Source organism: Tasmannia lanceolata, unplaced genomic scaffold (assembly GCF_043159265.1).
Source record: "Tasmannia lanceolata isolate RefF3 unplaced genomic scaffold, GAP_Taslan_0.1 ptg000037l, whole genome shotgun sequence".
Taxonomy (NCBI): Eukaryota; Viridiplantae; Streptophyta; class Magnoliopsida; order Canellales; family Winteraceae; genus Tasmannia; species Tasmannia lanceolata.
This window is the reverse complement of record NW_027518714.1, coordinates 15,067,879-15,082,659: the sequence shown is the minus strand read 5'-3', so window position 1 is coordinate 15,082,659 and position 14,781 is coordinate 15,067,879. Positions and strand designations below refer to the sequence as shown.

Here is a 14,781-nt window from a genome sequence, read left to right as displayed (position 1 = left end):
ATCTATAGTAACAATAGCTAATAGTGGTCCTGTGGATACTTCTCTTTTGTTTGTTCTTATGGTCTAAGGGTATACCCTGACCTCTCATGCTCTGTAAATGCAAGTACTCCTGGTCCACAATGTAATTCTGACGGTATGAATACAACTGTCAATTTTATTTTATTTTTTAAAATGAAATTAGCAATAGCCTTGGCATTGAAGTGCACATAAGGGAACAACTGTGGAGTCTGATGAAGAAAGTAGAGTAGTCAATTCCATAAACTCTGCTTCAACTTGAAGGGGAGTTGCCCCTGTTACTGTCACGCCCCCGACCCGGGAACCCTCGAGGCACGCGACAGGCGCCGCACACTTGCTAGGCGAACCCGGCAAGTAATTAAAATTCCTAATAATGATTAAGGTCACTAATTAGCATGTTAAATTTAAAATAATTGTTCAGGGTATTTCAGTTACTTCTCTTACTACAATTTGGATAAGAAGGCTGTTAGAAAGATCAAAGTTGTTGTAGACCTCAAAGGAAGAGGTGATTTTGATAACTGAGTCCAAGGGCCTGAATTTGGGAAGGATCCAAATGGAAATTGAAAAGTAATTGCGTCTAGCTTTTCATGATAATGATTAATGAGGATCAAGTGACAACGAAGCCTGAAAATATTCGCTAGATTGAACTACACGAAGTATGTGTTGATGCTGGATGATAATTCTAAAAGACATTCGACCTGTGACAGAGGAGGTTGTGAAGGACTGTGATGGGTTGCCGCTTGGGATCATCAGGGTTGGCAAAGCTAGAGGCAAGAAGAAGAAAGAGTCATGGATGGCAGCAGTGAGGGGGTTCAAGAAGGCAGCAGTGAGGGGGGTCAAGAAAGCAGCAGTACCTGAGATTGAAGGCATGGAGCCTAAAGTTTTTCAATCTTTGAAACTGAGTTATGAACACTTAAAAGGAAGATAGCATCAAACTCTGCTTGTATTGTGCAGTCTTTCCAGAAGATTGTTGAATAAATATCTTTTTTTTCTTCTGATGAGATAGGGGATCCCCACCCCAATTTTTAGGGCGGGACTATTCCCTACGGATGCCCGCAATCACCCGTAAACCATGAGCAATCACCTGTAAACCACGTGCATCGGATAAGCCCGGGGGATTCGAACTCGCGTCAATGGGGAGCATACCCATGACTTTAAGCCAAAGAGCCACACCCGTCCGGGTTTGAATAAATATCTATTAGTTGGTCACATATTGGACTATCAAAAGATTTATTGATAATGTTGATAAGGGACACTGCATCAGTGAATGATTGAAGGATGCATGCCTACTGAAGTGCTCAGTTCTCCCAAAGTTTCTTTTTTAAATTAAATTCTCCCAAAATTTCTGCATCCAATATTTCACTATTAGTACATAAAAAATGTGAGGCAAAATGCATGCTGCAACAAACAGCATATATTTCTTATCAAGAACCAAAGAATCTGAAAATAATCTCAGAATGTACAGTAAAATGGTATCATGTAGGCAATGGTACCTGACCAAGATGAGCATAGTTCAGAGCAGTTAAACAGCTTTGACATGTTGAAACGTTGAAACAATGAACGTTATCTGCTGGTTAGCCTGTCTTAACAGTTTCTCATTCCAAAGGCTATAAGCAATAGAGCAACTACACTTGCGAGGAGAGGGAACTGCATTCACTTGCTTCTTCTCCTTTGCGAGATATCTAAAGGGAAATGTTATCAGCACTACTGTATTTTGATGAGGGCACTCCTCACTTTATTAAAAGTACAGTATGGACCGCACCATAGGTTGATCCTAACCCTCTGACATTCAGATCGGAGGGTTGAGATCAATCTATGGAAATGATTTTTGGGGCACAACCTATTTAGGCTGTGGCCCATCTAATGGACGGTTTGGATCATCCTATGGTGCTGTCCATACCGTACTTTTAATAAAGTGAGGAGTGCCCTCATCAAAATACAGTAGTGCTGATAACATTTCCCTATCTAAAACAGGTTAATGCCCAGAAAGCTTTGCAGTGTCTAATAATTAATGGGTTGGATGATAATAAATAAAGATCATTCAACTTAAAGTCTGCAATCTAAGGACCTTGTTGGTGATACTCTGGCTTGAGAACCCATGTAGACCCTCCTTGTTTTTTCTCTAATACGGCTATTTCCTTGAGAAGATCCTTAAATAGGGGCAAATCTTTGGAGGGTATCTTGTCTTTGAAGTGTTGTACTATAGCATTTGAACTGGTATTTCCACCTTGTAGTTGCATGAATATACAAAGCTGGTCAATCAATACCTCTGGCTGCACAAAATTAGGACCTGTCTTAGAAGTCCCACTACCTGATGGAGTTGGTGCCCTTTGATTAGAACCAGAGGCCAACCCAAATTGATGTTCAAGCCCATCCGAGTCCGCTCTTCCTTGGGTTTCTCGAATTCTAGCCAATAGTTCAGCTGAAGATAAAGCCTTACCCATAGAGGCCCCAGCTGCAAAACCATTAGGTTTACTTGGCCCACTCCCATTAGACCCTTCTGAAGGTTTTGAAGTACGGAGTAATTGAGAATTTACGGTACTGCCAAACTTCCTTCGGACAGATGACGGGGCACCAGCTGCCCCAGACCTTCCTGTCCAAGTTGGAACGGATATATTGTCTCGGCTTCGAAGCATTCGTGATTCACGCAGAGCTTCAACTGCCCTTTTTGCAACTTGAGAAGCTTGTTCCTCGAGCCTCATCGTTTCTCCATCATTTAGATTCACAATCGCATCATGATTCATGGCACTCTGAAGAAGAATAGACAATAAAAACCTCCGCAGATGAGTGCATGGATAGATAACAAAGTACCACTCATTAGATAGTTAAATATGTGTAGAAATTTGACGGGTAAAATACGATCAAAGCCACAATTAAATGCAAGATTTTCTCTCAACAAGAGAAAACAAACAAAGAGGTTTAGAGAACAACCCGAACTAATCCTGAGATTTTAAAAATATAGCGATATTTTCGTTTTTATCATAAAATATCCCGATAATATCGCGATATTTTTATTTTATATTTTTTTCTTAAATTTAATATTTCTATATATTTTTAAATAGTTTTATTTTTACTGCTTTTTCCCGATATAAACCCGTAGAAAATAAAAATTAATATATCCTAAGATTTTCCCTTGCCAAGAAATTCCTGAAAACGACATTTGTGACGTAGGTTATAAGCAACGGCAACTAAAAAAGAATATAAAAAATCTTACATGGATCCCATGAGCATCGAAAAGACTCTTCAAAATATTTGTTTCTACCTCTACTTCACGATCACCTTCACCAGATTTTTGTTTCCCTTTACTTGTTAATGGAATTCCGTCGTTTGAAGAATTGGTCCTTTCATTGGCTGTGGGATTATTAGTACAAGTTGCAACCAAAGACACAGGCGTCTCCTGTTTACCGTTAGAAACACCAACATTTACATCTCCAGACAACTGACTGAAAATATTTGATGTTTCGGTAGAACCACCAACTACATCATCTTGCAATGTGAAGAGATCCTTCATGTCTCTGGCTTTAAAGAATCTTCTCTGTTGTGGGTTCTTCAATATCTTGTTAGTTAGGAAATGCTTGTATATTTGCCTGTGGTAGACCTTCTCCTCTATAGTTCCACGTGTAATCAATCTATAAATGGTTACATCGCGCGTCTGCCCGATACGCCATGCGCGTTCTCTTGCCTGTTCCATGCATTAACGCTATCAGACAAATATCTCTGATATTTTCAAAATATAGCGATTTTATCGTAATATTTTGATAAAACGACAAAATCCCGAAATAATCCCGAGAATTTTAAATATATAGCGCTATTTTTTCTTAATTTATATATTTTCAAATTATTTTATTTTATCAATTTTCCCGAAATAAACCCAAAAATTAAAAATTAAAAATAAAATTAATATATGCCGAGATTTTCCCTTGCAGAGAAATCCCCGAGAACGATATTTGTGACATAGATCAGTTTCCAGTCACATGTATGACCACTAGTGTGCTTGCACATGATTAGATGAGTCAATACATTATTAAATCATCGAATGGATATATTAAGCTGTGAGATTGCCAGCAAAGTTTACACCAATGTTTACGGACTCGTGCTTTGACTCTAATAGGTCAGGCCCCAAGTATCAATTCAAAACCCTGATTTCATAAAATTTGGCCAATAGCAAGTGAGAAATCCAAACACAGGTTTCCAATTAAGCTCCACGTTTCAGAGCATTGATTTACACCAAGAATTCACTAAATCCTGAATTGTAGATAAAGCTCAGCACACAACAGAATGATTATCATTATTGGACAAAACGACGTTACATTTCCTTTGATTGCAATGTAGAGTTCTATCAAACACTACGATATAAAGAGCAAGCTTTGACTTATTTAGATAATTAATTAATATTAGTCATCGACTACATATAAGATTTAATTTCCAGCAACATGTTGGAACCCCATAAATTGAATGCAAGAAAAAAATGTACCAGTATGGGTGCCTCTGGAACCCAAAACCCAATAGATTGAGAAATCCAAAGAAATAATGCTATGATTAAGTATTAATATAGGATTCAAAATCAATAGTAGAAATGTAGCATATAGAGATGTATAGATCTCCAAAAAATAGAAACCACCAAATTATAAGTAGAAGAGGCCTGTGCCAGTCCTCCACAAGTGATTGAAAATATGAAGCAAGGGCAAAAACACATTTATGCAACAATCCTTTTTACAAAGTGAGTTTGTCCCATCATAAAAACATGATGGTGCTGATATCAGTCCCCTATAAATAATGCAAAAGAAGAAAATAAATATACAGTAGGGTGTTCACCAAAGCAATTTTTGAAAAATGGAGTGTTTATATTACATAGATTCGTACAAAAGTATACAGATACAGATAGGCCTAGAAAAGAGAATTCCATTGGGACACAGACCAACAGATTGGCCATGAAATGTACCTGCATGTCTGTTGAAGGATTCCAGTCAGGATCGAATATGATAACCCGGTTGGCACCAGTCAAATTTGTCCCCAATCCGCCAACTTTAGTAGTTAGAATGAAAACAAATACATCACTTGAGTTATTGAATTCATCCATTAGGGCCATCCGATGTCTTGCAGGAGTGAGTCCATCCATCCGTCGGTAGGTATACCCACCTTCAATCAGGAAATTCTCAAAAATGTCTAGCATTTGTTGCGTCTGAGTGAAAAGAAGAACACGGTGACCTTGGTCCTTCCACACCTTTAGTACTTGGGCAACTACTTTCATTTTTCCACTACGGTCCGGATTCCCATAGTCTGGATCATGACCAGAGTGTTCTCTTTCAAGTAAATCAGGGTGGTTGCAAATCTTACGCATGACATCAATTCCATAAAGTGAGTTTCTATTTCCATCAAAAATTTGTTCCACCTCAGAGCTTGCGAGAAACGCTCGGTATATCGATCGCTGCTCCGGAGTCAAGCTGCAAAAGAGGACGTGCTCAGTTTTCTTCGGAAGCTGAGCATTTACATCGGTTTTCATCCGCCGAAGAAGATAAGGCATGATAAGGTCGCGTAAAACTACTGCACACCGGTAAGCTGTGGAAACTTGTAATGGCGTAGCATTCGCATAACCACCAACTGAAATAGGAACAGCAAATTCCATCTCGAATACAGGTAGGACACCCAATTTTCCAGGAAAAACAAAATCAAATAGGGACCACAGTTCCGTCAACTTGTTCTGAATTGGAGCTCCTGACATTATTATGCGGTGCACCGTCTGTAGCTGTTTGCAAACTAGAGTGACGTCCGCATTTGGGTTTCGAATACGGTGACCTTCATCCAAGATAGCATAACCCCATTCTATGTCTAGCAATTTTTCCCCAAGCAATCGGAGTTGCTCATAGGTTGTAATGAGCAACCCTGAGTCTGATCTCAAAAGACGGTCGATCAAGAAATCCCATTTTTTACTGGTTTTTAAATGGAGCTTTCTACCATTATCATTATCCAATGAATTATCACTTTCATTATCAGTCTCGTCGGATATTGCTCGCTTCTTTCTATTAGTTGGAACCCTAGCAGAATCATGGAGTATCTCAACACGAAAGCTAGGGTACCATTTTCGGGCTTCCCTTCTCCATTGTCGCAAAAGAGTGACGGGACAGATAACAATGCTGGGTTTATACATTTTACTGAAATGCAAAGCTCCAAGAAAAGCTAACACCTGAACAGTCTTGCCCAAGCCCATTTCATCGCCAATAATTCCGCCTGCTCTTTGGCAATGTAATTCCCACAACCACTGTACTCCCACCTTTTGATAGTCAAAAAGTTGGGTGAAAATATATTCTGGGATTTTAAGCCCTCCTTCAAGGGTCACAAAAGAAGGTTCACTATCATCTGTATCTTCATTCTCTTCTTGATTGTCTTCTTCATAATCGGAGGCAATTGAATTTTCCCCTGCATCATCGTCTATAAAAAGAAAATATTGAATGCTAAATCAGCAATAATAGAACCCACAAACTTAACAGAAAAAAAAAGTTGTTTTCATCAAGAAGAAAGCATGGGAAACAAACTTTATTAAATAAATTGACCAATGCTAAATCAGCACAATAATATAACCCACAAGCTTAACAGAAAAGATAAGTCATTTTCTTAAAGAAGAAAGCATGTCAAACAAACTTTATTAAATAAATTGGCCAATAGCAAGTAAAATTACAACTAGGGTAGATATCGAGCAATACCAAACAACGGTTGAGACCCTTTCTTCTGCAAATGCATGCAATAACACAAAACTAGCATGCAAAATTTAGACAATCTTTGCCTACACTCACCTTAGAATTTTCTCACTCAGTCTGAATCTTTGTCCAAAAAGCCAGACTCAGCAAGGAACTCGCACAAAGCCTGTGCAAGTCAAACTTGGACATGAAAATTTTTCAAAGACGTTGAAAAACAATAAGAGGACACTAATGGGCAATATTAGCCTCTAAGGATTTGTTTTTCTGTTTGTCAATATTTGTTTGTAGAATGTTAGCTCTAGTTAAACTTTCCTATAAAAGTTAGTATCTATCAGGCACTGGCATAGAACTACAATAATGAAATCAACTTCCTTTTTTTATTTTTAAAGCTCTTATATGCAATATGTCATCAGATATTCAACAATTCTCTACTTTAGTTTATTTTTTTTATATTTAATTAGACCTAGATGTGGGGAATGTTCACATCTCCACCTGTGGCACGCTAGCCTTACCCCTCCACCTATGGCCCATCACCTATTACCTTAAATCCACTTAAAGTTAGCCGCCCCCCCCCCCCCCCCCCCCCCCCCCCCACTCAAGCCCCAAAACCCACTTAAAAACTTAAAACCCTTACCCCTCTACCTGTGGCCCATCACCTATTAGCCCAAACTCACTTAAAGTCCAATGGACCACGTAGCCCCCAACTCAAGCCCAAAACCCACTTAAAACCTTGAAACCCTATTGTCTCTCCCTATAGTCCACCCCTTAAAACCCTTTTGTCTCTCCCTATAGTCCACCCCTTAAAACTCCACAACCCAACCCTTGTAAAACCTAATATCCCTCTCCCTTACCCTGGACTTTGACACAAGAGAAAGCCTCCCTCCCTCCCTCCCTCTCTCCCTCTCTCTCCCTCCCTCTCTCTCGCTCTCTCTCTCTCTCTCTCTCTCTCTCTCTCTCTCACACACACACACACACACACATCTATTACCCTTCTCTCTTCCTATACTATTTCCCACTATCTTTGTATTACCTTCCCCTTTTCTCTAACATTTTCCCTCACTTCTTGATCTCCTCATTCCCCTACCCCTGTTATCATCACCATCATACCCCCAAGGTTTAGGGTTTAGGGAACCATCTCCCTTTTACCACCATTTAGGTATTTAGACTTATTTTTTTAGATCTTTTACTTACGATACATACGCTTGTGATTTGATATCTTTCTTAGTTTGATTTTCATTCTTGGACCTAATGTATGAGACACTGCTAGGTTGATTATGTTGTTTATTGATGAATGAACTCAATAGCTTTGAACTTTCTACAACAACCCTAGTTGCAAATGTTTATTATGTTATATTTAATTTGTTTGGGAATGCGTGTTGCTGCCATAATCGAATTAGAAACCTTATTATTTCTGTGAAGTTCCCAGATCTGATCTGTGAACCTAGAGTTCATATGATGACTGATCGCAATGTGCTCATGCAGTAAATATATTCGGGCAAGTCCCTGGTGTGATCATTTCCAATTCTCTCATGTCTGTTATTCAACATGCTTTGAGACATGAACAGATCATATGGTCATACTTGGTACTAACATCAGTATGAACTTACTTTAGTATATTCAAAATTAACGGAGTTACCAAAGATTGCAATTTGTTCATCTGAAACAAGATTTGGTAGTTGTAGGCAATAAATTAGTATTAATGGTAACCACATAGTCAGCATGCGAGTTCATATAACTTGACTGAAAATAATCCACTTCTATAGAAGATGTTTGAGAAAATCCTATGGCGTGATCTTCCAAACCATTTCGGTGGGAGTTGGGTGTTTCTCTTGATTCCATTTAATAAGATTCTCTATAATTCAAAAATAAATAAATAAATAAAATACCCAGGGTCATATCTTGTTATCCGTTGCAACACTTCTGAATTTTGGAGAGGGGCTCTAACTCAGAAGATATTGTTTTGCCGATACATAGGTTATTTCATTGATTTGATGGAAATGGCCCTACAACGTAAATAAAATCATCCATGTTCATTCTCACATTTCAATCTTTTGTTGAACAGGCTATTCATTTATAACATTAGAGATTCGTCCATAATAAAGAATTACCACTTCCTTCTGGTCTACAAGAAATGATTACTCGGAAAAATTGCAGATATTGAATTGTATGGATCAATTTTTCAGGCATAAAATTGAATTTGCAGTTGCAATATGTGTGGACACATAGTCCATCATCTAGAAATATTTTTCTTCTGGTAAAAGAAAGATTGATAACAGTACCACTTCCTTCTGATGGATTCTCTTCACCCAAAACACCCTTTCTCCATTTCTTGTCAGGTAATGGTCTCTTACGCCTACTTAGCTTTTGTTTTTTCTTGTCAAACTTCTCGGCACCTGGGGACACTGGTAGTTTTATAGGTGTTTTTAGTCTGTGAAAGGGACGAGTAGGTGCCTCAAGTTTAGGTAAGGCTTTTGCATCCAGCAGTTTGGTTGTTGGGCGAGCTTGCCCGGCCTCCGAGATTGATCGGACAGCTTTAGCAAGAGTAGTCAAAACATGATTCTGGGATGTGTCTTCCTCTTGTAAAGCATGTGAATTTAACGACCCTGGTTGTTGAAGACGACGTTCAAAGCCTTTAAGTTTATGAAAAGGAGTTAAAATGCCTTTGCGGACCAACTCATCTCTTTCCTGAAACATAATTAAGGGTCAGCATGCATAGCCAAGACTTTTTCCTGTAAAAGTTATGCCAAAATCCGAAATTTCGGCTAAAATATTTCAGTTTGGACCGAAACCGAAAGTACGTTGAATCGGATTTTTACCTGATTTCCTCGAAATTAATTTCAACCGAATTTTGTTTTTCACGCTTATTTACAAAATTTCTACCGAAATGTTAAAGATTTCCACCGAAATTTTGTAAGTATCGGTGAAAATTTTTAAAAAACAGAATTTTTTGTCAAAATTTACATAATTTCGGCAGAAATTTTTGGTTTCGGTGGTGGCAGAAATTTTTGGTTTCGGACACCGAAACCGACATTTAAAATGTTGGTTATTGGCCAGTTGTCATTGATTCATAATAATACAAAACGATGTTCACATTTTTTAGAGAAAGATCCATCTTTATTTCATAAAAACTGTAAAGTTACATGTAACTTACTGTTTCAACAAATCCTGCAGACGCTGCATCCAGGACTGCATCAAAATCTAGATCATCATCGAATGCAACTGCTTTCTTCCGCTTTTTTGTATCTTTGCCTTGGTCCCGCACGTCTTTCAACCTTTGCTTGTGCTTCACCTCATCCTTAACCAACTTACCAAGCAGTTTTTCATTGCTGTCATCGTCAACATGAATATACTTATCCAAATTATTGAGATTTTTTTGGAGCTGAGCCTTTGTTTTCTTAAGGCTTCTTAGACGATCGGTGGCTAGGGCATGTTGAAGGGTTAATCCATTGACAGCGACTCGATTTTCATCCTTACTAGCCTCTGTGTCTCCCTCTTCCCTGTTCTCACTTCTACCTGAGATATTGTTTTCAGTTTCCGCAACATTTTTTGCCTGTTCAACACTAGCAGCAACTGCATTTATTTCAAATTCTACTGCCCTCAGTTTATTACGAAGTTTGACTCGGCTAGTAGACGACGGTTCAGCTGTGTGTTCTTCGTCAAGAAACTGCCTTCCAATGCTCTCTTCAGCTTCATTTCTACCTTCCCCATCATTTCCCACCTGCAATGTGAACATGATCCAAGTCACAAATATGGTTCTCAGGAATTTCTCGGCGAGGGAAAAATCTAGGGATATATTAAATTTGTTTTATTTTTTCGGGTTTATATAGGGAAATAAATAATAAAAATAAAATTATTTAAAATATATCAATTAAGAAAAAATATAAAATTAAAAATATCATAAAAATAGGGGAGTGATAAATCGACTCCCCATGTGTCTTTCTCTCTCCTCTGGGTTAGAGAGAGAAAGAGGAGAGAGATAGAGATAGATAGACACATGGGGAGTCGATTTATCATTTTGGGGGGTCGATTTATCACTGCCCTAAAAATATCGCGATATTATCGTCGTAAATGAAAATACTGCTATATTTTTTTAAATTTTCAGAACTATTTCGGGATTTTGTCATTTTATCAAAATGTCGCAATAACCATTCAAAAAAAAAAAATTCAAAATGTCACGATAAAATCGCTATATTTTGAAATATCAGAGATATTTCTGACATAGAGTATGATAATCATCCACTAAGAGATGTGTACTCATTCATATTTTCTGCTGAATTGAAATGCATATTGAAAGTTTCGGATTCAATTTCCAATCAAAAAGCTTCCTCAAGGGAACAAATTCTTGGTTGGACGCAATCCCAATGCGTACGAAACACAGAGAAAGGACATTGAACTGATGGCTCTAGACAGTTTGAATGGGAGTCACACCAATTTATTAAATTACAATAACTACCATGGTAAGAACTAAGAAACTGCCGGAACAGAATGTAACACCAATTTATTCTGGTGGTGGTGAATTTTTTCAGGGAACCTCCGGAACCGTATGTAAAAACCATTCAAAAAAGAAGAAGAAGAACTAAGAAACTGCCAGTCCATTTTGGAAGGTGGTCCTTCTGTCTCTTGATGTATTAATTTATTAGGTCAGCTTCATAGCTTTCTCTTTGAATTTAAAATTCCATGCCTCACTAAACTGTGAATCTAGCTAACATATATTGGCATTGCAGATAGTAGGGGCACAACATGTGTTTCAAGTTTAACGTAGATTACAAAAAGGGAAGTGATATATGCACCCTTTTTTCACTAGGGAAAGCCAACTCGGGCAGATGTACTTGACGTGGGAAGGATTCAAAGGGCCTGATTGCCATTGCCACATACACTGGAGCTGGCTGTCCTATGTAAAGAAAAGGGCTGTCCTATCATTGATCATTTCCCTTACAAAAATTGGAAATTGAAGCCTAAAATGATAAAATCCAATGAAGTAAAATTGTTAGGATCCTTAAATAAGTTTGATCTGTTGATGCCCTTTTTGTTAGCTACTTGACCAGCTTGCATCTAGATCCCATTCGTTTTTTTAACGGTAACTTTTTTTTGGTATCTAGATACCATTCATTTATAGTTTATACAGCTCTTTAATTCAAATTGTCCGGCACTTCTATAGTCTCACTTGTAGTACTTTTCCAAACGAATGTTCCAACGCTTGTACTAACTTGGAAATCGATCTTTCGGTTTCCATGACTTAGCCGGTCAAGAAAAACTTACTGTTTCTATACGACCAAAGTGCTTTTTATGTGGCACTTGGAGTTGATCAGTGGGTTTCTGGACATCACTGTAAACCCCATCTGAGTAGTTCTAGACATAGCTGTTAGTGAAGAACATGGAAAATTGCTTTGTGGGGAGGTTGAACCGTTGAACACTTACTGTTTATTTACAACCTCGGCGTTTTGGAGAGTTTGGTCAGTGGGTTTCTGGCCATCACTGTAAACTCCATCTGAGTAATTCTGGACATAGTTGGCTATTGCAGAATATGGAAAACTGCTTTGGGGAGGTTTTGCTTCAAATCCAAACTTTACAAACTTAACCCCACTTGAAGCTATGATACCTGAAAACTGTAAGCCCAGAGTATTGGTAACATGTGAATGAGAAATTTTACATGAAAGAGAACCACTTTAAAGCAAACCGTGTGCCTTTCCCATTAAAAAAAAGAAAAAGTGATGGTTGGAGAATTGAAATCTCCTTGATGACACATCTATGTACGGAAGATGAGTTGGAAGTTCCATCTATCATACTATCACACATCCTAGTTAAGGTTCTAACCTGTGAATAAGAAATTTTATGTGTAAGATAAACTAAAATCTCGGAGAGGCGAGCAACACATGTAAGAAATGGCAGTTCATGTGTGAAATCCCCTCCATCAAACTATCAATGAAGAAATTCCTTTTTTTTTCTTGTTTGCCTTTCTGTGGATGCTTCTTCTCTTTTATCTCCTTGTTCTCCCATGAGATCAGTAACGGAAATGTGTGAACCCTCGTGATGGACGGCCTCTCACAAAACAGTCTTCTTGGGATTGGCGCGATCGGAAAAAAGAAGATAATTTAACTAGGTATATGGGACTTGTGCTTCCAACAGATTCAACCCAGATACCAAAAATAGATATAGTTTATGCGTATGCAAAACAAAAAAATGATCACATAAGAGAAAATTACATCTAACTATCGATTTTCAAAAGTATATACATACACATGAGGAAGCGGTCAGCACATTTGCAAGGAATCATATGTTATATATATATGAGAGAGAGAGAGAGAGAGAGACCTCTGTTAGAATGTCCCGTTCAATATCCTCGGGATTGGCTGATGTTACACCCAAACTACTCAATAGATATCTATCTTCCTCGTCTTCCTCCATAGTATTACATCAATTATCTCATTGCTAAGGAATAATGCTACCAAACGAGACCTACTACAAAACAAAAGTAGTGATGTTCATTCTTCAATTGCCGATTCAAACACAATGCAATCACCATCAAAATGCATCGACCAATTACATCTGGAGAATAGATTTCAAATGGAATATATAGTAAGAAAACTGTAAAGCACGGTCAGAGTTAATTAAACAAACAAGAGTATCAACCATTTAATAAATTATGAGATATCAAAACAAAAAAGGGAAATATGTGCTCTAAAAACTAAACATGCCTCACATGATACCGCTCGAAGCATGATACATACATGGTTTAAACTTTAAAGTACTCTTTGATACAAAAGGTTTTGTTCCAATACATTTCGGATTTTCAGTTGGGCGATACAATTGACCGATACAAACATTGCTCACCCCAAAAATGACAGTCTTGTCCGAGACACAAGACGCATCGAACAATATGGTTTGATATTCTATCAGATTTTGGGTGTTCATTACGTATTGTTTTTCTGATGCTTTGAACCATGAATGTATAGACATGAACCCAGACATGAATCCTACCATTATCCCAGATTGATGGCTTCTCTCCTTTCAGTTGCACCATATTGATTGCATAGATGCACGAGAATACAAGCACATGAGAGTGGCCAAAATCAACAAATTCTTAATATTGTTCCATATGTATGTTTTATGAGTTCAATTTTTTAAACATTTCTCACTACAAATGTTATCATTTTATCCAAGCATGCGTAGTGAGCATCATTGCTTGTATATGCAATTGGATACCCAATTGAAGTATCCACACAAAGCCATTTGATGATGCTTATAACAGCAAATATAAAACCCTAATTCCAAACAATCCTTCCTTTCTCTAAACCATTAGTCAACATTAACTTACCCAATAATCTAAAAATTACCTCTCCAAGTTATTCATTGATGTCACAAATTATTAAAAAAAAAAACCCTAAATCAAGCCATTGTTTCTACTAATTCACACAACCAATCTAAGCAAAAACCCACTGGGCTAGAGAGAAAAAGACAAAAGACCCAGATAATAAAAACTGAAACATGAGATGAAAGAAAAAAAAATACAGAATCAAAACATAATTAACAAAAGAGAAAGGAAAACTACCACAACAAGGAAAAATGGTGAGGGAGGAATGAGAAATTGATGAGTTGATGAAATTAGAATGGAAATTATGATTAAAAGGGGTCGATTACTTACCCAACTTTACAAGTTAAATAGGGCTCGGAATTGAATTAATCCGTAGAGGTCGGGTACGAAAAAAAACCCTCTTTTGCTCGTGTGATTTCGTAACTATAAACGATTCCAACAATCAATTAGTATAAACCTAGGTTTATGGATAGAGGAAATGCTCTCTCTCTCTCTCTTCTTTGAACTTTGACTTGCAACGAAAGGAAATTTGGGATATAAGAGACTAGTAAAAAACCCGTGCGATGCACAGGCCGACAAATAACTGTACGGACCATGTCATAGGTTGATCCAAACCGTCCATGTGATGGAACACAACATAAATAGGTTGTGCCCCAAAAATCATTTCCATAGGCTGAGCGTAGCCCTCCAATCTATAGATGTTTCCATAATTCCTCTTAAATCGGATGGTTAAGATCACCCTATAGATTTTTTATTAAA

The 14,781-nt window shown here is 37.7% G+C and overlaps 1 protein-coding gene across 4 annotated transcripts; it reads right to left on the bottom strand.

Annotated features, from left to right (window-relative positions):
• Positions 1 to 1,399: 1,399 nt before the first annotated feature.
• Positions 1,400 to 14,513, bottom strand: CHR8 (chromatin remodeling 8). Of its 4 annotated transcripts, none has more exons than XM_077370453.1 (7): positions 14,353 to 14,513; positions 13,023 to 13,169; positions 9,862 to 10,428; positions 8,990 to 9,395; positions 4,958 to 6,444; positions 3,230 to 3,697; positions 1,400 to 2,765 (listed from the first exon to the last, which is right to left on the bottom strand). In XM_077370453.1, the coding sequence occupies exons 2-7, from the start codon at positions 13,113 to 13,115 to the stop codon at positions 2,076 to 2,078; spliced, it is 3,711 nt and encodes a 1,236-aa protein (XP_077226568.1). In that variant the 5' UTR covers positions 13,116 to 13,169; positions 14,353 to 14,513; the 3' UTR covers positions 1,400 to 2,075. The 4 variants fall into 4 exon arrangements, with proteins under 4 accessions (XP_077226568.1, XP_077226569.1, XP_077226570.1 ...); XM_077370454.1 differs by having other exon boundaries at positions 13,023 to 13,166; XM_077370455.1 differs by lacking the exon at positions 14,353 to 14,513 and adding an exon at positions 14,260 to 14,321.
• Between the last annotated feature and the right edge of the window lie 268 nt (positions 14,514 to 14,781).

What these genes read in the sequence shown, in the direction of transcription:
- CHR8 (XM_077370453.1), bottom strand. Translation starts at nt 13,115, where the DNA reads ATGGAGGAAGACGAGGAAGATAGATATCTATTGAGTAGTTTGGGTGTA. An exon ending in AACGGGACATTCTAACAGAG is followed by an intron (nt 10,429 to 13,022) that starts GTCTCTCTCTCT and finishes TTCACATTGCAG; the next exon opens with GTGGGAAATGATGGGGAAGG. An exon ending in CTGCAGGATTTGTTGAAACA is followed by an intron (nt 9,396 to 9,861) that starts GTAAGTTACATG and finishes ATTATGTTTCAG; the next exon opens with GAAAGAGATGAGTTGGTCCG.